The 23,363-nt window shown below is 44.9% G+C and overlaps 1 protein-coding gene across 2 annotated transcripts in view; it reads right to left on the reverse strand.

Moving 5' to 3' along the window:
* The window catches only part of LOC121269917 (cytosolic carboxypeptidase 4), a 220,495-nt gene that overhangs the window by 129,537 nt on the left and 67,595 nt on the right, over positions 1 to 23,363 (reverse strand). For both annotated transcript variants that reach the window (XM_041175042.1, XM_041175043.1), the window contains 4 exons: positions 19,278 to 19,951; positions 15,591 to 15,668; positions 12,395 to 12,487; positions 5,772 to 5,920 (listed from right to left, as the gene is read on the reverse strand). In XM_041175042.1, the coding sequence (XP_041030976.1) occupies positions 5,772 to 5,920; positions 12,395 to 12,487; positions 15,591 to 15,668; positions 19,278 to 19,951 (994 nt within the window). The remainder of the gene's footprint in view (positions 1 to 5,771; positions 5,921 to 12,394; positions 12,488 to 15,590; positions 15,669 to 19,277; positions 19,952 to 23,363) is intronic.

Consider the following 23,363-nt stretch of genomic DNA (forward strand, 5'->3'; position numbering starts at 1 on the left):
ACTCCACCACTCTTTCACCATAGCCCAGCAGTCTTTCTTCTCTTCAGGTACATATCCAATCCCCTATTAAAAGCCACAATTGTGTTTGGCACCTCAACGCTCTCAAAGCAGTGCATTCCAGATCCTAATTACTTGTTGCATCAAAAATGGCTTTTTGTTTCATGTTACCATTGTTTCTTTTGCCAATTACCTTAAATCGGGGTCCTCTAGTTCTCAAGTCTTCCAGACAACTTTGTTAAGCAGATCAGAGCTCCAGCCTCTGAATACATGTTTAACTTCCAGAGGGATGCTTGTGTCTGATGGGAGCAGGATGGCCTCTCCATCTTTCAGGTTGGGTATTCCTGCTGGGGAGTTGCAAATCAGACTAATGACCTTCCTATGTTAAAGGGCTCCCCATTATGCTAACAACCTGGGAACATAATCTGCTGAATGCAACAGCAGGAGAAGAAATAAATTGCCTTGTGGGCCAAAGAGAGAAAAAAGTTGAACATCTGGGCCATTGTAGAGAATGTATTATTTGGCATGCGGATTCACCACATCTGGGTGAGACTGTTAGTCTCTAGCAGGAAAAGGCTTTCAATGAAAGCACTGAGCAATTATACCCTGTCTGATGACTGCAGCAATCAAGGCAGCTTGGTTAGCACACAATCTTATGATTGGCTTCATTTTCTTCAGCTTCTCACGAGCTTCTCTTGGCTGCTTCATCTTTAGGTCGCTTCCCAGCTGTGCAGCATATAGCAGCCAACAATCATTTGCAGGCCTTGGCTGAACTCTGATGAAATACAACTATTCCAAGCAACAGAATCACTGTTTGAGGACGCCGAAGATTCACTGTCCTACAACTGTGGTGGGTGCATAGGCAAGAAGGTGCCTCTCTGGTTAGGTATCTCATTGGTGTTGAAAGCCAGGGCTGAAGTACATACCATCGATTCTCCAAAATCCATCCCTGACTGCTCCTGAGCCTTCAAAATAAAGTTGGTTGTTCAGTCAGTGCTGGAAGGTTCCTTTGTGAGGCCCAGATAAGAGATTGTAGTTTCGAGCAGATAGGCAGTGTCGTAAGAGAGGTCAGGATTTTACAGGGCAGCAGTGGCCACATCCCCCAGCTGTTAATTGGGGGCAACCCCACCTTGCCAGTCATGGACCTGACCAGATTTGACGTTGAGCAGATGATTAATTGCCTACAGTTATGACTTCTTTGACGGGCAAGAAAGCAGGATGTGCCAACCGCTAATAGAAGCCAGTCAACCAGATGGCAGGAAGCTCTTCAGTAGCAGCAGCACCACCGGGAGTGGTGGCCACTGTTGGGACTGCAGCAGGCACCAGGGAGGACTCCCCAAAGTGCAGGTAAGTGGAGTCAGGACTCACCAGGGTCATTCTGGTAGGCCCCAGCTGGGGGAGTTGCGGGGAGGCTTAATTGTGAGGGCAGGGAGATGTCTTCAAGAGGGGGCAGCACTTTCCACTGTGGGGGGAGGAGGCCTCCCTGAGCCACATGGTGCCTGCAGGAGGGCCTCGCTCCCTGTAAACTCCTGGGAAACTTGCCTGAATGACCTCTCTCCATCTCCAAGACCAGCCATTAGAGAACAAGGGGAGATAGTGGCATAGTGGTATTGCCACTTGACTGGTATTCCAGAGACCCAGGGTAATGCTCCAGGGACCCGGGTTTGAATCCTACCAGGGCTGATGGTGAAATTTGAATTCAATAAAAAATTCTGGAATTAAGATCTAAAATCTGGATAACTATGAAACCATTGTTGTAAAAACCCATCTGGTTCACTAATGTCTGGCCTACCTGTGACTTCAAACCCACAATATGGTTGACTCTTAAACAGCTCTCTGAACAAGGGCAATTAGGGATGGGCAATAAATGATGCCAACATCCAATGAATAAAAGAAAAAATGAGCTTCATGAAATAGAACAAAGATAGTAGATGAAAATTAAGTAAACTTTTGAGTGGAAATCTTTAAATAACTGGATGGAGGTGTAGTTAATAAATATTGAAGGAGATTAAAAATATGACTAGATGAAAGCATCTATTTTCTTACAGCCTAACGAAGAAGCAGCAGATAATTATAATGATTTCAAGTTTGAGAAAGAAGGGAATCTGGCACTGAATGTAATAAGGAATGAGTCTGAGAGATTCTGAAACTCTAAATGAAATGTAACTTAGTGCGAATTCTACCACAGGTGTCAGTCATATCCTTATGTTTCTTTTTAAAATGGAAACTGCCCTGTATCAGCTAATGCATCAGGAGAGTAACAATGAAGCTTCTTTTTGAACTGAACTTGATCTTCCATGTCTTACTCCTTTAATCTCTTCAAAGGCAGACTGGGTTCATGAAGGGGAAGGCATCGTTAGATCCGTAAAATGCTTTATTCCACGATAGGTAAAGCATTCAGGCAAAGTTGAGAAGAGAGCAAGAGACAATCAAACAAATCAGAATTCAAAAGGCAATGAAAATGTTACTGAATATATTCGAGCACTGCTTAATGGTGGCTGGAAGCAGATTCAATGATAATTTTCAAAAGGGAATTGGATAAATACTTGAAGGAGAAAATTTTGCACAGTTATGACGAAAGGGACTAATTGGATAACTCCTTCAAAGTGCTGGCACAGACACGAAGGGTGAAATGGTTTCTTTCTGTTCTGTATCATTCCGTAATTCTATGATTGCACAATAAACCCCATTACACCTATTCTATAAATGATTCACAGGCCAGGCAATGTGCCAATGACAAAATAGAGAGCTCACTATATTATATTCTATGCAACTTTGGACAGAAGGATTTAAAAACTTGCTTCAGCCAGTTGTACCTCTGGGCAAGATGCATTGTTTCCTCAGTAGTGCTAACCCTATCGAGAACAGGCACAATTGCTCCGGGAGAAATCTACACTCATGAATTTTCTTTCTGCCAAAATCTCAGATGAGACATTAATTAAGTCAAAAGTGGCATGATAGTTAGAATTAGCTGTTTGAATGTTAAAGTCTGCAGACTAACATACTGTGAAGTAGGCAAATCCAATTAGTCTGATTATGCAGCCATTGATGAAATATTTGCAGAAAGATGTTGACACCTGGATAATCATACCCCACCTTAAAATGTACAACAGCTGGCTCAAAAGTAACAACTATAACCTGAAATTATTCTGATATCTAGGTGCCCTAGTGCATGAACTACAAAAGGCTACTATGCAAGTACAGCAAGTAATTAGGAAAGCTAATAGAATGTCTTAATTTATTGTGAGGGGAATTGAATACAAAAGTAGGGAGGTTATGCTTCAGTTGTACAGGGCACTAGTGAGACCACATTTGGAGTATTGTGTACAGTATTAATCACCTTATTTAAGGAAGGATGTAAATGCAATGGAAGCAATTCAGAGAAGCTTTACCAGACTACTACCTGGAATGGGTGGGTAGTCTTATGAGGAAAGGCTGGACAGGTTAGGCTTGTATCTGCTGGAGTTTAGAAGAGTAAGAGGCGACTGGACTGAAACATGTTAGATCCTGAGGGGTCTTGACAGGGTGGATGTGGAAAGGATGTTTCCTCTTGTGGAAGAATCTAGAACTAGGAGTCACTGTTTAAAAATAAGGGGTTGCCCATTTAAAACAGAGATGAGGTGATTTTTTTTTTTACTCAGAGTGTTGTGAGTCTTGGAACTCTCTTCCTGAAAAGGTGGTGGAAGCAGAGTCTTTGAAGATTTTTAAGGTAGAGGTCGATAGGTTCTTGGTAAGCAAGGGGGTGATAGGTTATCGGGGGCAAGCAGGATGCAGATTTGAAGTTACTATCAGATCATCCATGATCTTATTAAATGGCAGAGCAGGCTCGAGGGACCAAATGGCCCACTCCTGCTCCTTGTTTGTATTTTTGTACGATAATATTAACTTGTAGCTCTGATGATTCAGCTTTCATCCTGTCTGAAGAACTGCCATCCATGGACAAAAAAGTTCACACCATCCATGTACAACAATACATTGAGAAAGTGCATGAAAGACTCAATTACCATGGTTTGTAGGAAATGTATTCTGAAAAGAATATTTTAATCCCTTGCGGACTGATTTGTGATGAAGAGTATGAGTTTGGTCTCTTCAAAAGCACATTCCAAACCTGTGACCTCCACAACCTAGAAGAACATGGGCAGCAGGTGTGTGGCAACTTCACCACTTGCAAATTCCACTCCAAGTTACACACCATCCTGACTTGGAAATATATCACTGCTGCTTCTTCATCACAAAATCCTGGAACAGCCTAACAGCACTCTGAGTGTACCTATACTAAGCAGGCTGCAGTGGCTCAAGGCAGCAGTTTAACACCACCTTCTCATGGACAATTAGAGACGGTCATACAAATGCTGGCCTCACCAGCAATGCCCACATCCCATGCATGAATAACAAAAAAAATTATGTTAAGAAGTAAATTTTGAAAATAGTTACAGGCTGTGCAAGTTGATAATTTTGTGGCCTAATTTTCAGCGAGGAGCCACACTGAAGTCCCACACTGACTGCCCAGTGGGTAGTTCACCAAACTGCATCTGATTACTGAAGATACATGAACTGAACATTGTTGCAGCCTAGAAGATGACAGAGAAGTGACTCCACAAATATTCAATAAGTGTAATAACGTGTGACACAAATCAAATAATTCTGATCCAAGATGGCGTCCAAGGCCCAGGTTGGAAGATTGCTCTGAGACATTACATTGTCAGGAGCTGTGCCGTGACAATGAATCCACAGAACGTGGTGCAGTGTTTAGACCTAGCCACTGTGAGCATTAAACATGGCACAGTGCCTACATGTGGCCATTGTGAACAAGTGGTCAACAGAAAGTAGCTTGATAAAGTATGTCATCTGATGCTGAAATATCTGCATCAGTTTCCAAAGGACAGAAAAGCCCATATTCATGTATGTTAGAAGCAAAAGAAATACTTTTGGCCAAAGTGTGATGAGAGTCCATTCTGGGTTGGTAAGAAAAACATGGGAATTTGAGTATTGTTGCAGTTTAAGCATCATTGGCGAATGCTTTAAATGTTAATATATCATAAACCTATGCCAGAAACCAAGTTAGGACTGAAAAACTGACACACCAATCTGGAATCAACACACCGAGCTACAGTGAATACTGAGAGAATAAGGCAGGGGTTTCTCTAAACTGAACCAGATATATCCGGAGACAGTGGACCAACTGCATTAACTTTGCACTTAATGGAAGCAGCAAGTTATATAATGGCAGTAAACCCAAACTTGTAGCAGTTGCTCCTGTTAAATAGCTCCTGGACAATATAACCTGTGCACACTTTTTTTGGTTCATATCATTGTATTTGGGCAGATGGTGTTGTTTTGGCCACAACACCAGGAAGGAAACAAGGAGGAACATGCCTTGCCTCTCCCATTTCCTTTTGCTTTGATTTTTCCCTCTGTCCTCATCTTACACCTGCGCCCCCACTTTTAATCCCTGTGATGACCCTGATGTCTTCGCTAACTCTCTTCATGTGATTACGGCCACTGCAGAAGCCCCAGGTACGCATCCCTAATCAGCTTCATTTAGAGGCAGAAACAGGGTGACTTCCACAGCTGGGAGGTTATTAAATGGGAAATGTGGAACTTTGCAAAGCTTGTTGCTGATTTTCAAGTTACAGCCAAATCTTAGTATGCAAGCTTCAATTATCACACAAAGCAAAAGATTTGTGACCTTGCAACTACCGTTTTGGACATGAATCTATTTTAATGGGCCTGAGATGCCAAGTCCCTCTGTGTTCAGGATCTTTGCTTCTTACCATAGTTGAACTGGCTATTTGTCTTCTCACAGTTAATAATGTTGAATCGATAGGGGATCCCAGCTTTCATGCCACTGATCTTAAAGTAGAACCACTGGTGCTGAAAGTCTGTGTTGATGTCGGCATTCATAATCAAATCATATTCATATCTAGACAAGAATAGGAAATCAGAACAAAATGAATTGGAGCAGGAGTAGGCCATACTGTGGAGAGAGCTTTGCTGTTTAATAAGATCATGCCTGTTCCTCCACCTGACCTCCGCTTTCCTGTCCGATCCCCCATACCTCTTGAATCCAAAAACATATTGATCTCAGCATTGAATACGCTCAAGTGAAGAAATCTTTCCTCACCTAAGTCCCAAATGACCAACCCGAAATGGCCAATTCCTTGTCCTGAGACCATTCCCCCTACTTCTAGACTCTACAGATAAAGGAAACAGTCTCTCAGGGTGGAATCTTCCGTTCTGGAGTGTAAGCTGGGAGGCCTGGGGTGGGGGAAAAGGGGGGAGGGGGGTTTGGCGGTGGGAGTGAGAGTGATTTTCACGCAGGGATGGGATGGTTGACCATGCACAAGGTCATACCAGTCAGCTTATTAGGTACACACAAGGACCTTGTCAAATCTTGTTGCAGGGCCGTTATCGCCTCCATCCTTACCTCAGGGGCTTAAAGGTCCGGCGGCCATAAATTGCACCCGGACAGGCATTCACTCACTGCAAGCCAGGAGGATCAGTCTGGCTGTTGTTCCAGATGGGGAAACCTACTGCAGATACCAGAATGTCACAGAGCAGAAGTGTGGCCCCACAGTTTGTTGCAGGATCTCCTCCAGACCATCCAGGAAAGGCCAGAGGTCCTGTTCCCCAGCGATGGCAGCAGAAAGACCCCCTGTCTGACCAAGGCAGCCTGGATAGAGGTTGCAGTGCAGGTCAGTGCCAGTGGGGCCCACAAAAAAACCTGGTGCAGTGTCGATAAAGAATAAATGATCTACTGCACTCCGCAAGGGTAAGTTGCACCGTCTAGTCACTGCAATGTGATATTCATAGGGAAACCAAGCAGTGTGAATGTGCGAGTGCAGAGGGATGTCAGATAGGAGAATCGTGTACAGGACTCAGCAGAGGATGAAATATGTGGACTGAATGTGAGGCAGCCACTTCACGCTGCCAACGTTGTATCAGTTGCAGGGTAGTGTGCTTGTTAGTCACTTACTGCTCATACACCCATTGGGATGACACTCAATCCTCTGTCTGTCTATAGGAGAAAAATGCTCACAGCAGGAAGGAGTGGTCCCAGGCCGGTAGCAGAGTGCTGGATTTTCGGATCCTCACCCCATTCAAGGAGAAGGCCGCAGAACTAGCCAGGGAGGACCAGAAATGTGCCTGCATGAACGGTGACACAGGACTTTCACGGGAAGCCAGTGAGGATGCCTCCAGTCTGCAGTTGTCCAATGCGCTGACAGAGTGAGACATTATTTAGATAAGGGATTGTGCATAAACATCACTTAATTTTTTCTCTTCTCAACTTCAGTTACCAGTAAGCAGGCCAAGCAGAAGAGGAGGAGGCATCCCAACCCCCGCTCCAACTCCACCTCTGAGGAGGATGACTCTCACGATGATTAAGCACTGTTACGGTATTCCCCTGTACCCTCCATTAGCACAAATACAGTCACTTCAGTGGGTCCATGCTCTAGAGTGGGCTCAGAGTCACAATCTGGCGAGCACACATTGACACAGGACCACAGCTGGTGGCGCAAGTGACAGCCGAGGTCCCTGACACTCAGAGACTGCTGGAGACCAGGCTCCTGCTGAGCCACATGCAGAATACTAGCCTCTGGACTCAGACATAAGAGTCCTGTCGGAGATGCAGTGACAGGCAGGGGAACATGAGGCAGAGATGCCAGAGGCCATGTGCAGACTGGACCAATGTGGAGTCCATCCACATTCTGTCTGATATCGTGGCTCTGACATGCAAGTGATTGGCTGCCTCCCTGGAAAGAGTGACAATTGCCTTGGAGACCCAGGTCCACAGCAGCTGCTGGATGTGCATTTGGACCTGCACTTCATTGCTCTAGCCATGGGTGCAGTGCATCAACGGCAAGGCAAGAGAGGAATGGGGCACTTCAACCCCTCTACCAGGTGCCCCTTCCCCTCAAGGAGTCAGGGATGTGCGACTGGACACCCACAGGGAGGAGGAGTGCTGGCCAGGCACCCCAGGACATCATCCCAGGACACTCCAAGGGTGCCCTGCCACTCCACCTCCACTCTGCCAGTGACCCCATAGCCTCCAACAGGCAGAGGAGGATGCACCTGCACCAGAGCAGGAGACCCCCAGCAGGCCAGAGCTTGCTAGGCCTCGGGTCACCAGAGGATGTCTGCCAAGGTCATTACAGTCAACACGGCACAGCAGTCAGCAGACTGCCTCTACCTCAGTTGTGAAGATTGGAGTTACATCTGGGCATAGCAATAGAGAAATAAATTTTGAAGGGATATAAGTGGCACAGGGGTCCAATCACTGTACATATGATTCACACTTCTAAATATATGTTTAACTGCACTGTGTTTAGGTTTGCTATATTCTCATGATACTGTTAGTTACAGCAATGGTGGCGAGGATTTAGGGCATTGCACTTTGTTCCCAATCAGATTCTAATGATGTGATTCTACCAATACACCATTTATTCTCTCACATCATCAATAATGGCATCACTGAATATCCTTAATTGAGTATGTTTAAGCCTTGGCCATCGTTCATGAATGCGCAGCTTAAGGACGCAACAGGCACCCCAGCAGTTATTGAGCTCCGTGAGAATGCTGTCTGTGCAGTGTTTACAGCCAAGTTATTGCATGCCTTGCTAGAGGTCCTGCTGTGAGTTGTGAGGAGGAGGCAAAGAGGCCTCAAGGTAAGTTGACAAGCTAAGTGAGTGACCAGGAACATGGCAGATGGAGTATATGGGTCAAAAGCATGAGGCTCTGCACTGTGCTCCGAGGAGCAGCAAACTAGAGTCTTTGCTAGGTGCTCAGATAATAGGAAGTGTGGACAGCCAAATGGACCTGACTGCCATGTTCAAAAGTAACAGTGAGTAACATGCAGGTGCAACTGGCAAGTAAGGAGTCCTTGATTGTAAGAGTGGTTGTGTGTAGGATTAAAGAGGTCAGGCTGCAGCTAACTACAGCCTTGGTGAGTCCTCACCTGGAGAATTGAGTGTCCTGTCCAACTCCTTACCTAGAGAGGGATAGCTCTCCCATCAAGGGATTACATCCAGGACTGACCAGACTGATTCCAGGGACTGTGGGATTGTCCTATGAGGTGAGAGTAAGGAGAATGGACCCGTGTCCTCCAGAGTGCAAAGAGACTATCTAAGTTCTAAATGAAGTATAAAGACCTTTTAGAGGGCTCTGCAGGGTTGTTACAGGAAGGAGTTTCCCATGACTGGAGTGTCCAGAACAAGGGAACATAGTCTCAGAGTAAAAGCATACCTCAAACTGAGATGTGTAGGAATTTCAACACTCAACGGGCGGTGAATGTTTGGAAGTCTCCAGCCCAGAGGGCAGTGGAGGCTCTGTCACTGAGTTTGCTCAACTAGTAGATTGATAGATTTGTAGCTAAAGATCCGAGAGCATCAAGGATATAAATTGACACAGGGTTTACTACAGCTCCCAGTCTTGCTGGGATCTTAAGGCCATAAGACCCATGTGTCAGGAACAAACCTGCTGCTGTGTGGGCTTCAACATAGAGAGGAGAACACAACTCCACGCTCTGAGCCAATTGTGCTCAGCGTTAACTCCACCCACCCAAAACGACCCTCCTCCCGTTTCGAAGGGTCACACTTTCAAAACTTTAAAAAATGGTGCGTGTCACATTTCACACTCACATTTCACATTTCCACCACCTTCCACCCTTCCCTGTCACCCACCAACTTCCCCCAATCACCCTTTACCCACCTAATATAACCATTCTTCTCCCCTCTGTTAACCTTCAACTTTCCCCTGTTGCCCTTGAGCCTATAACCATCACCCTCCATATGCTTCTCTCCCCTCTGAGCCTACACATGTTACTGTCCCCATGCCCACACTGACACTGACCCCTCCCATTATCCATGCCACCTGTTTAGTCCAATTCCCACCATGAGACCATATGCTTTCCAACCATGACCCTCAACCCACTGCCCTACCACATTCCACCCTCCCCTCTCACTGAGACTGTTCCCTCCGTTGCCCAGTCCCCTCAGTTCAATCCCCAGGACCCCACCATAGACATTGATCCCGATCTTTTGGAACATCTCTCTCCCACTGTCTCTGTCCAGAAAACCCCTCCCCACCCAACCACACAATCCCCATACACAACAAGCAAGGCCATTCCCTCCCTCCCACATTTCTGCACCCTTGCATTCCCCTCCTGCCTTCCTCCCTGCCCCGAACAATCTGGCTTCCTGCTGCAGACACCACCCCTGACCCAGACAGTCTTGCCTCCTTCCCCAAACACCCTCCCACCATGCCCCACTGACTCTTCTACCTTTGCCCGGCCTCAGTTTCATGCTTCCCAGCAGACCCTGACTCCCTTGTCAATCCACCTTCACTCTTTCCCAGCAGACTCCATCCTCCCTCCCTTGGTCAATCTGCATGCAACTTGGACAACCAACACCCAAACTCAAACTTAGCCTGCCATACAAGAGCACTCTTGAAAGAAGGCAAGGTAGTGGCTACTCACTCCAAAGTCCAGGAAGATGTCCCCTGGTGCATGCTACTTATATGCAGCCACAAATCTGAAGGCACATATTTCTTGCAGGCAGAGAGATTAATTCGGAGTGGGGTCTTACTTCTGGCAAGCTGGCCTTTTAATGAGCATGCATGACATACAAATGCATGCAGAAGGACTTTGCAACATTTGGTGTCAAGAATCTTGAACCCCCTTTAAAGTTCTGAGAACTTAACTGCGAAAGTTTGTCCTGCCGTCAGGAAGCAGAATTTTAGCCTCCCACGTAATTAAGTTTCCCCTCCGGCCTTTCTTCCCACTCCAAGTGAGCCCGGAAGATTCCGCCCCAAGACAGCAAATGACATTCTAATGACATTTATTAAACAATGGAAATATTGCTCCATGACTATACAAACTCTAACATGAACAGACAGTAGGAGCAGTAATAGTGTGACCATTCTGCCTACCCACTAAGCATTCACAAAGAGTAGCCTATCCATGAGGAACACCCGTTCATTCCTTCATTTTGTCATATTTATATTAAAATGATGACCAATTATAAAACATTTTAAACACTATTTGTAGTAAGAAGAGAGAAAGACTTGCATTTATATAGCACTTTTTATGGCCCAGGACAAAGCAGCCCACTTGATCAGAACCCTATCCACCACCTTAAACATTCATTCCCTCCACCACTGATGACAGTGGCAGCAGTGTGTAACATCAACAAGATACACTGCAGAAACTCACCAAGGCTCCTTTAAAAGCACCTTCCAAACATGCAGCCTCTACTAACTAGAAGGACAAGGGCAACAAATTCATGGGAACACAACCTGCAAGCTCCCCTCCAAGCTACATACCATCCTGGCTTGGAAATATATCACTGTTCCTTCACTGTTGCTGGGTTAAAATCCTGGAACTTCCTCCCTAACAGCGCTGTGGGTGTACCTACACCACATGGACTGCAGCAGTTCAAGAAGGCAGCTCACCATCACCTTCTCAAGGGCAATTAGGGATGGGTAATAAATACTGGCATAGCCAGGGATACCCACATTACATGAATAAATAAATTTAAAAGACTGGTGGATGCCTCAAAGAGCTTTACGGCCAATGAAGTACTCTTGAAGTGTAGTCACTGCTATAATGTAGGAAATTCAGCAGCCCGTTCATGCACAACAAGCCCCCATAAACAGCAAGGCGATAATGACCAGATAATCTGTTGTTTGTGCTGTTCATTGAGGGATAAATTGGCCAGGACATCAAGGATAACTCCCCTCCTCTTCTTTGAAATGGTGTCATGGGATCTTTTACATCCACCTGGGCAAGCAAATGAGGCATCAGTTTAACAGTTCATCCAAAAGCCAACACCTCTGAGTGCAGTACTGCGTTGGACTGTCAGCCTTAAAAAGTCCTGGAGTGGGACTTGAACCCAGAACCTTGTGGCTCAGTGTAGTAATTATGGTTTTATTTAGTGTGTAATGTACGTTTAAGAACAATACTTGTTAAGGAAGATCACATGATCTGTAGTAACTAATAGGAGAGTAGCGCAGGCTACCTGATCGGTCAGTGTAGAGATGGAGTTGGAGTTGAAAGCACACATGTAGTTGCTGCTGAGTATATTGTAAATAATCTTAATGTTTCCATCCAGAAGTGTCTGCAGATCAACCCTATCATTAATAGTACAACTCGGCCACCCTACAACCCAAGGTTTTATATCATTATAATGATACAACATCTACCCCTAAAGCTTTGTGGGTTAATGGTGCTCAGCCAAATAACACCAAAAGCTCCAGCTTGGATTCCTGATCTGGGTTAACCTTTGCTGACCTCAGGCAAGTCAGTGATAAGGAGCGCACTATTAGCCTCTCGATAGTCCCACTACATATACTGGATTGCACGATGTACCACACACAGCATGTTGCCCTTCTTCACACTTACTTGCGAACTTGAATAGCTTTCCGAAGATTGCCTGACTCAAAATTTGAGCAGAACTTCAGGGAATCATCCTCTTCTGATGGAAGCACTGAAAGACTGTAAGGAGAAAAAACTGGAAAAGTTGATAGGAATAATACTTGAACCCAAAATAAAAATCAATAGGGCACACCCAGCACATTTAATCAAATGGCCTATTTAAAAAAAACAAGTAGATTTCTGACCTAGGGTAGAAATTTTGTACCCTGATTCATCACACTATTGTGGAAGCAATGGGGATTTAATGAAGTATTGTTGCAACAAAGGTATTAATTTCACCGCAACTGTTTACTGATCTCTGCTAGTTTTTTCTTTTGATGAATACTTCCAATTGATGTGTATATTGTTGGCAAGTCCAGCATTTGTTGCCCATCCCTAACTGCCCTTGTACTGAGTGCCTTGCTAGGCCATTGCAGAGGACAGTTAAGAGTTAACCACATTGCTGTGGGCGTGGAGTCACATGTAGGCCAGACCAAGGATGGCAGATTTCCTTCCCTAAAAGGGATTAGTGAACCAGATGGGTTTTTATGACAATCGATGATAATTCCATATTCAACACCATTGTGAGTAGCTTTCAATTCCATATTTTATTAATGGAATTTAAATTCCACCAGCTGCTGTGGCAGTGGAAGACACAGGTGACATCCCCAAAGTTCAAGAGAGTCCGTGGGGCAGAGGTGAGTATGGAAGCCATTACCAAGGAGAAGGTGCTAGGAAATCTGAAAGGTCTGAAGGTGGATAAATCACCTCAACCAGATGGATTACACCCCAGAGTTCTGAAGGAAATAGCTGAAGAGATAGTGGAGGCGTTAGTGGTGATCTTTCAGGAATCACTGGAGTTAGGGAGGGTCCCAGAGGACTGGAAAATTGCTAATGTAACCCCCCTGTTTAAGAAGGGAATGAGGCAAAAGACGGGAAATTACAGGCCAATTAGCCTGATCTCGGTCGTTGGTAAGATTTTAGAGTCCATTATTAAGGATGAGATTTCAGAATACTTGGAAGTGCATGGTAAAATAGGGCAAAGTCAGCATGGTTTCATCAAGGGGAGGTCATGCCTGACAAATCTGTTAGAATTCTTTGAGGAGGTAACGAGTAGGTTATACAAAGGAGAGCCAATGGATGTTATCTACTTGGACTTCCAGAAGACCTTTGACAAGGTGCGGTACAGGAGGCTGCTCAGTAAGATAAGAGCCCATGATGTTAGAGGCAAGGTACTAGCATGGATAGAAGATTGGCTGTCTGGCAGGAGGCAGAGAGGGGATAAGGGAGTCCTTCTCAGGATGGCGGCCGGTGACTAGTGGAGTTCCACAGGGGTCAGTATTGGGACCACAACTTTTCACTTTATACATTAATGATCTAGATGAAGGAACTGAGGGCATCCTGGCCATGTTTGCAGATGATACAAAGATAGGTGGAGGGACAGGTAATATTGAAGGGGTGGGGAGGCTGCAGAAGGATTTGGACAGGTTAGGAGAATGGGCAAAGAAGTGGAAGATGGAATACAACGTGGGCAAGTGTGAGGTCATGCACTTTGGTAGGAAGAATAGAGGCATAGACTATTTTCTAAATGGGGAGAGAATACAGAAATCTGGAGTGCAAAGGGACTTGGGAGTCCTAGTCCAAGATTCTCTTAAGGTTAACTTGCAGGTTGAGTCGGTAGTTAGGAAGGCAAATGCAATGTTGGCATTTATTTCGAGAGGACTAGAATATAAAAGCAGGGATGTGCTGCTGAGGCTTTATAAGGCTCTGGTCAGACTACATTTAGAATATTGTGAGCAATTTTGGGCCCCGTATCTCAGGAAGGATGTGCTGGCCCTGGAGAGGGTCCAGAGGAGGTTCACGAGAATGATCCCAGGAATGAAAGGCTTAACATATGAGGAACGTTTAAGGACTCTGGGTCTATACTCAATGGAGTTTAGAAGGATGAGGGGGGATCTGATTGAAACTTACAGAATACTGAAAGGCCTGGATAGAGTGGACATGAGGAAGATGTTTCCATTAGTAGGAGAGACTAGGACCTGAGGGCACAGCCTCAGAGTAAAGGGAAGACCTTTTAGAACAGAGGTGAGGAGAAACTTCTTTAGCCAGAGAGTGGTGAATCTATGGAATTCATTGCCACAGAAGGCTGTGGAGGCCAGGTCATTGAGTGTATTTAAGACTGAGATAGATAGGTTCTTGATTGGTAAAGGGATCAAAGGTTACGGGGAGAAGGCGGGAGAATGGGGTTGAGAAACTTATCAGCCATGATTGAATGGCAGAACAGACTCGATGAGCCGAATGTCCTAATTTCTGCTCCTATGTCTTATGGTCTTATAGGATTTGAGCCCATGTTCCCCTACCCCTGCCCCCAAGATTAGCCTGGGCCTCTGGATTACTAGTCGAATGACATTACCACCACGCCATCATCTCCCCCTAAAATAGCTTTATAATATTGCCTTGTTAGTTACGCCATAATTTGCAGTCTCTTTAAGGACCACCTGTTAAGGTCACAGGTAGACCTGATTTTTCTGAGTGCAGCCAGTTGTCAGCTCCTTCAGGACAAATTAATCTTGCAGTAGGGGCATCAAATTTACTTTAGAGCACTTACTTAGCTATGCAAACTGACACCTATTTCAAGTGTGGGCACTGCACAACAATTTCTGGCCTTTACCAATATGGCCAATTGCTTCCACCTCATAGCGATTCTGCATGATTTCCACCATATTGGAGGCTTAAGAGGCCATTGAACACCCGTTCAGCCAAATTTCTAAGTCATCAAATTTAAAGGTGATACTTTGCAGAGTCCCTAGGCATCTCTTGTGGTACTCGCTCCTAAGATAACACAGTTCTGTAGTTTACTGAAAATTAAATGATTAAAAGAAGCTGATATGCATCATTTGTCTCACAAAGCGAAGATCCCATTGAAGCGAGAGGGGGTGGGGGGGGGCGCACTGGCCACCTTGTGAGTTAATACAAATACAAAGAAAGGCTTGAAAAATTGGGGCTGTTTTGATCAGCAGCTGGCGATCCTGTTCTGCCCATTTATTTTATGCTTTTTATCTGGTGCACTGCATCAGCAAAATGTTCATATGTGCCAGGTTCAGAATATCTTGACAACCATTTTCTGTGCAGTCTGGGATTCAAATGAGGCATCGTGTATGCAGTGTAAAATGGGCTGACTCACCTTTCAATATCAAAAATGACCCTGTTTAGAATATCCCCAGGGTTGACTAAACGTCGAACATCTTCAAATATTTTATCCCTGGAACCAAAGATGGGTACAAAGTTTGAAAATCATTTCAGCACAAGCCAATAAAAACTTAGTGACAGGGGCATTAACTCCTGGTACTGCAGCCAGGAATTCAAGGTATGTTGTTCAGAAAAGGGAGGGGGGATATACTTGGTAATTATAAACCAGTCAGTTTAACGTCAGTGGTGGGAAAGCTTTTAGAAAGAATGATCCAGGAGGTATTTAGCAGACACTTGGACTAAGCATGGACTAATAAAGAAGAGCCAGAGTGGGATTGTTAAGGACAAAATTATGTTTGACTGATTGATTTTTTTTAATGAGGTAACAGGGGGGATGGGTAAGAGCAGTGCAGTTGATGATGAAGTACCACATATTAGGCTTGTTGGCAACCTTGAAGCCCAGAGGATAAAAGGTCAGTAGCTGCATGGATGCAAATTTGGTGAAGGGATAGAAAACAGATGGGGTTTTTTTGGATGGAGCTATATAGGGCAATTCCCCAAAGTCCATTACTAAGAGACTTCTGTTTCATCATACGTTAATGACTTCGACTTGGGGAAATGGGGCACAATTTTGAAATATGTAGATGACACAAAACTGGAAGTGTAGTAAACACTGAGTGATAGACTTCAAGAGGATATTCAAGAGGCCCATGATCTGAGCCATTCATTGTTTAGCAATTCTAATCTGATGATGCATTTGTTGAATTGGCACAGCATCAATTCAGCCAGTTTATTCTATTGACTGATTGTTCTCGTGGACAATAGATCATCATGAGGAGAACAATTTCCAGGCGCAATCTCAAGTGCCCGTTTTGGTGCAGCAGTTCGTGGGAAGGTCAATAACCAAGTGTCTAGGAGGGACGCCAGGGATTCGGGTAACTATGGAATTCCATCAGCCTGATGAATGTTGCATTGCATGCCTGCAGTACCACTTTGGCCCTGATCAACCCAGCAGGGAAATCATTAGAGATGGGGATTAGAATGTGGTAGAATGAGAAGATCATCATCTTCTGTCACTTTCATCCTGCCCTTGTAAGCTCCCTGTCACTGTACCTGCTGGCCTGCCAATCAGAGGCCCCAGAAGTAGCAAGGTCTTTGCTGAAGTCCCTGTCAATGATCGTCCCCTTTTGGCAATGTTGATTAAATAACATGTTGATGAAGAAGTTGTGATTGGCTTCAAATAGCTGATTGACTATGGGCTATGCATTGACAGGCTGATCTGCAGATATCCCAGAGGTGATGTCCACTCCTTGGCTGACCACAATATTTCAGTGCTGTGCACCAGAACTCTACATATGCTGGTGATAGGCACCTCCACTAGGGACACTTATGTAGATCTTGCAATGCCATTAGCAATCTGTCATGGTACTAAACCATCTGTTTTTTTATAATAGATTGATTCTGGAAGTCAGGAGCCCAGTCCGTACAATCTATGGAGTGATTTGGCAGATAGCTGTGTCCCACTCCTCCTGTTGTGTCAGCCAGCGCTCAGTAGGTACAGGTTCAAGTCCCATCCCTGAAACTTGAGCACAAAAATCTGGGCTCCCACTCCACTGCAGTGCTACCATTGAGATTTGACGTTAAATCAAAGGCCTATCTGCTCTCTCAGGTGGCCGTTATTTTGGAGAAGTGCAGAGGAGTTATCCCCAGTGTCCTGGCCAATATTTATCCCTCAATCAACAACACAAAATCAGCTTATCTCGTCATTGTCACATTGCTGTTTGTGGGGCCTTGCTATCCGCAAATTGGCTGCCATGCTTCCTACTTTACAAAGGTAACTGATTGACTGTGAAGTATTTTGGCACATCCCAAGGTCATGAAAGGTGCTATGTAAATACAAGTCTTTCCTTTCCTTTACATTTTCACTTGTTTTTAGTGGCTGATGCCATATAATACCACCCACATTGCTGCCCTCAAACTGACTTGTTAAATCCTTCTTGATGCAGCCACATCAGTTCACTCCATGTGATATCAAGGAACAGCTAAGTACACAGAAACGGCCACAGGCCCCGACAACATCCCAGATATAGTGCTGAAGACTAGTGCTCCAGAATTGCTCTTTCTACTATGGCACCTCAACTTATGCTTGGTGGCTGATTCAATGATGGTTTGCAGTGTACGTTTTCATTTGCAGGTTTTCAGGCAATGAAGCAGCATCTACATGTGGCAAGACCTGAGCAACATGCAGGCTTGTGGTAATAAGTGGCAAGTGACATTTCTGCTGCACAAATGTTTTGCAATGATTATCTAAAACAAGAGAGAACCTAATCACCTTGACATTCAATGGCACTACCATTGCGAAGACTCATACTGTTAACATTGACCACTGGGCCAGTCACATAAATGCTGTCAGGACAGGTCAGAAGCTGGATATTCTACAGTGACTAGCTCTCCAAAGCATTTCCACCTACAAGACAGAAGTCAGGGGCATGATGGAATACCCAACAATACTTACCTAAACATCAACAAGGACCCTACCAAACATCATAAATGATGAACATGATAATCTTCAACAAAAACAGAATTACCTGGAAAAACTCAGCAGGTCTGGCAGCATCGGCAGAGAAGAAAAGAGTTGACGTTTCGAGTCCTCATGACCCTTCGACAGAACTTGAGTTCGAGTCCAAGAAAGAGCTGAAATATAAGCTGGTTTAAGGTGTGTGTGTGGGGGGCGGAGAGATAGAGAGACAGAGAGGTGGACGGGGGGGGTGTGGTTGTAGGGACAAACAAGCAGTGATACAACACCCCCCCCCTCCACCTCTCTGTCTCTCTATCTCTCCGCCCCCCACACACACACCTTAAACCAGCTTATATTTCAGCTCTTTCTTGGACTCGAACTCAAGTTCTGTCGAAGGGTCATGAGGACTCGAAACGTCAACTCTTTTCTTCTCCGCCGATGCTGCCAGACCTGCTGAGTTTTTCCAGGTAATTCTGTTTTTGTTTTGGATTTCCAGCATCCGCAGTTTTTTTTGTTTCTATGATAATCTTCAGATGAGCAAGGCCCCCCATCACCACTGGCATACCTTGGCTGTAGCATGCGTGCTACCAACAGAATGCATTGCTGCAACTTGCCAAGGTTTCTTCAGCAACCCCTATAAACCCCACAACCTCTACCACTCAGGAAGGTTTTGACGATGGAGGAATGATGAGATATCTGCAAGCCAGGACATTGTATAATACGGAGGTAAAATGTTCCTGTCCTACGTCAGATGGGTTGACATTCACTGAGGAGTTCACATCTGATGGGAGTGGCAATATAACACCAACCTCTCCACTTACCGCAGCTGCCTGGTCCCCCTATGGTTGGGAGTTGGGAGTCAGTCTAATGCCCTGTCTACGTAAAGGGAGCTTTGCCACAGAAACAAACCCGGTGCATGATTTGCTGGATGGAGAAGCTGTGGAAGAAACAGGCTGTGCCACCAGGGACAGAGAAAGAACGAGGGGATCATTTGGTGTCATTCCTAATGGACTACTCGTGTGTAGTTACTTGCTGCTCAACAGCGGCTGAGAGTAGATAGAATGATATTAGAGTGTCAGAGAACTGAATAACTTAATATCAACCGCATTAAAGGAGCTAAACAAACATATCAGAATAAAACACTTCATAATATTAATTCTTTACCTCAAATGTCCACACCACTGACCCGTCAATGGCTCCTGATAGAGAGGTGCGATGTGACCCCAATAATCTGGAAATGCCAGTGTTTTGCAATCGGTGGCTGATTTTGTTTTCTCTGCCATAGTGGTGTAAACATATGGATCATGGAATGGAATCATTTCTCTACGCATTTCTGAAAGCTTCCTCCCAGCATCCTGAGGCTTATGTGCTCTGTCGATAGTCCAGCTTTGGCTGAGGAGCCGAGAACATTCTTCACCAGCTACACTTTGTCCGTGGACATTCTGTAAATCTTGAAAGCGTATGCTTATTTTTGATGAACCTGCACTGGCCCTCTGCATATTCATATGCATTTCCTTAATTTTATGTTTTGAAGGATTCAAAGTGCTTCCACCATTTGGTCGTTCTGGATGTCTCCCTGAATCTTGGATGGGAGAACAATAATTCCTCATCAGCCAGTTGGATCCACTTTCCCCTTCACTGTCAGATGAACCCGGAGCCATTTGATGAGGCCTTATGTACCTAAACGAGTTGTGTGGTGCTGGGGAATCTTCTTCAATAATTTCTTTTCGCCACTCTCCGGGTTTCTTCTGTCTCTGAGGCATTGAAGTTGTGAAGAACGCTGAACATGACACATTATCCTGGCCGCTACTTTGTTCACCCGACATTGAGTCCAAATCCTGCGGGAAATAAAATTAGGTGATGTAATAATTACTAAGATAGAACCAGGAGAAAGTTAAGCAAAATGCTGTTGAAGTTTACTGGAGTTTTCTGCAAATATCCCACATATTCAGATTTGAGACCCAGAAAACTTCATAATGTTTCTTCCTCATGGAAGTAGAAGATTGATAATCAGGGCAAGGGCACATGACACTGAATGTTTTAGCATGTTACAAAACAGGAGGTCATTCAGCCCACTGATTCTCTGCTCAGCGCTTTGCAAAACTAATCCCGCTGTTTTGCTTTCACCTCACAGCCTTGTATCTTCCTTTGCTTCAACATATTTATCTATCTTTCCATTTTTGGGATATAATCCTTCCTAGCTCCACCACTTCCTGTGATAACACAATCCACACTTCACCAGCTATTAAAGAATTTCTCCTGACATGTGTTTTCAAAGCAGAGCTAAGTATTTACTGACAGGAAATGATAAATGATTATTCTTAATAAACCAGGGACAGTTACACTGAAGTATCTGTTGCAGGGACATCTCTGCAGTAACATAATTGTTGGTATAAGAAATTGTCAGTAAAATGTTATTGAACTTTCTTTATTTAATTTAATCTAATTAATTTGATTAACAGACCCCACATTTGTGCTGTTTGGAAGCATTATAAAGCAGTATAGCAAGCCTTTAATTTAAGAATAAATGTTTTTTCAGGCAACAGTGTAACTAATCAGTGGAACTATTTAAATGAATTTGACAGCATTCACATCACAGATTCCCCCTTGGACTAATTAATTTCAAACTCAATGACATTTTGCTCAGACAGATTCCTGTATCATTCATTAATTTAAAAATAAAGTTTCTAGATTTCACACTTCCCCAACATTATCATTCCCAAGTTAAGGAAAGGTAGCGTGGCTGTGGAACAGTGTGCTGGCAACAACCTTCTGCAGGTCATTCCTCCGCATTGACATGTGACCACCCACCACCCCCCTCCCCCACATCAAGGTGTGGGAGGCAATTCAAAATTCTTCACTTGCAAGCAATTTCAGCTCCGAACAGGATTGTGAAACTTATACCCAGAAGGTTGGTCCATTCAAGTGATAAGCAGTATTGGGATTTCAACTGTTAAGCTACATTTGCTGCCAATACAACCTTCTGCATGAGATTTCCACGGCCTATGGTGACATTTCCAGTATGAGTCAGTCAGCAGTGCATTGGTACAGTCGTCAGGGCAATTCATGCTCTGTTCGCTGGAGTCAGACAGTAATCTCTTTCCCTATAGACGCAGGGCTGGCCAATTAATGGCCAGGGATTGTGTTCACCATCCGATTAAGGATGAGAGGCATGCTCCTGGGGTTATAGGGTCAATAGGAGGCCCTCCAGTCTTGAGCCCCACCATCAGAGCTGGGAGCTGCCGATGTAGGGAAGAGAGAGAGACAGGGGGCGCCTCAAAACGGAAGTGCCCTCTGAGCGCATCTTAATGAAGGTTCAAATAAATCTGGCCACAACTGCCAGACTACTGAAGTAAAGGAAGATCCCATCCACTGGGAGGCCTGTGGCTGCAGCTATGACCATCTGGGTACATCGGGGCCAAGTAACCAACTGGAAAATTCCAGGGAGCCTCAGGACATTGGCCTTAGTTAGCCCTTCAATTGTCTTATTAGGCTACCCACCGCTTGTGAGCTGTCACCATCCCTGAACTGGCATATTCCAAATTGGTCCGATGGCAGGAACATGCGGGCAAACCAGAACAACGGTCAGTGAAGGGAAATTCTGGCCTTGCCCACCTCAAGTCCCACCTCCTCCAGAGATTAAATACCCAGCCCCCTTTCTCCTTCACTGAGCACATGGTACACTTGCTGAAACAAAGCTTTCACTTCCTGAATGTGTCTGGTGGCATCTTGATTGTAAGTTGAATTCTGCAATGACATAACCATTGGTACAGGGTAAACACCAAAAAGATCAAGAGCAAGAGGTCTCAGAACAGCAACTAGAGGACATCCCTAAGAAGCCAAGAGAGTTAGAGGAGGCAGCACCAGCAGAACAGTTGTCAGTTAGAATAGTTATTCGCTAGACTTTGATTAAGGAAACATTCTCCTTATTTTTTTCCATATCCACTGCCATCATCTCCCTCTCTTCTGTAGGATTAAGTTATCATAGAATGGTTACAAGAGCAGAAGGAGGCCATTCAGTGCATTGAGTCCATGTTGACTCTCTGCAAGAGCAGCTTTGATAGTCCTGCTCCCCCACCCTGTTCCCTGCAATCTTTTCCCTTCAGGAACATGCAATTCCTTTCGAAATCACAATTGAACCTTCTTCCTCCACCCTTTCAGACAGCGCATTCAAAATCCGAACCACCCTGAAAAAGTTCTTCCTCATGGTGGCCCCTTTAGCCAATGCTGCATTCAAAAAGCATAACTCACAGCCTCCCACTGATGCCCCAGTGATTATATTATTTTCCCTAACACTTAGGTAATGCCAGCCTCAGAAATACAAGTAGGTCCAACTCCACATCTTCTGCACCAAAATCATTTGCTGTACAAGGGCCTTGGTGAGACCACACCTGGAATATTGTGTGCAGTTTTGGTCTCCTTATCTGAGCAAGGATGTTCTTGCTATAGAGGGAGTGGAGTGAAGGTTTACCAGACTGATTCCTGGGATGGCGGGACTGACATATGAGGAGAGATTGAGTCGGTTAGGATTATATTCGCCGGAGTTCAGAAGAATGATGGGGGAATCTCATAGAAACCTATAAAATTCTAAAAGGACTAGACAGGGTCGAGGCAGGAAGGATGTTCCCAATGGTGGGGGAGTCCAGAACCAGGAGTCACAGTCTGAGGACATGGGGTAGACCATTTAGGACTGAGATGAGGAGAAATTTCTTCACCCAGAGAGTGGCGAGCCTGTGGAATTCACTACCACAGAAAGTAGTTGAGGCCAAAACATTGTATGTTTCCAGGAAGGAGTTAGATATAGCTCTTGAAGTGAAAGGGATCAAAGGGTATGGGGAGAAAGTGGGAGCAGGCTATTGAGTTGGATGATCAGCCATGATCATAATGAATGGTGGAGCAGGCTTGAAGGGCTGAATGGCCTACTCCTGCTCCTAGTTTCTATGTTTCTATGTTTCTATGAAGTATTCCTGAGTGTAATGCCTGCTCAGACCATGTTTTCCCATCGCTGTGTGCACAAATTGTATTCGCCTACCTAATATGACGCTTTTCCCATCCCAGTGGCGGGAGTGTATGAAGTGACTGGCAACTGACTGTCAGTGAAAGGTTCCTGAAGTCGTTGTGGCACACTGGTTTGTGTAAACACATGCCCCACATAGAGCTACATCAGGCTGCTGCGAGACAGCTTGGCCCAGCAGGTTTTCAGGATCTTCTGCAGTGATGGAGTCAGCTTTGTGTGGATGTGTTGCCAAT

The sequence above is a fragment of the Carcharodon carcharias genome, chromosome 26, assembly GCF_017639515.1.
Source record: "Carcharodon carcharias isolate sCarCar2 chromosome 26, sCarCar2.pri, whole genome shotgun sequence".
In the NCBI taxonomy this organism is placed as follows: domain Eukaryota; kingdom Metazoa; phylum Chordata; class Chondrichthyes; order Lamniformes; family Lamnidae; genus Carcharodon; species Carcharodon carcharias.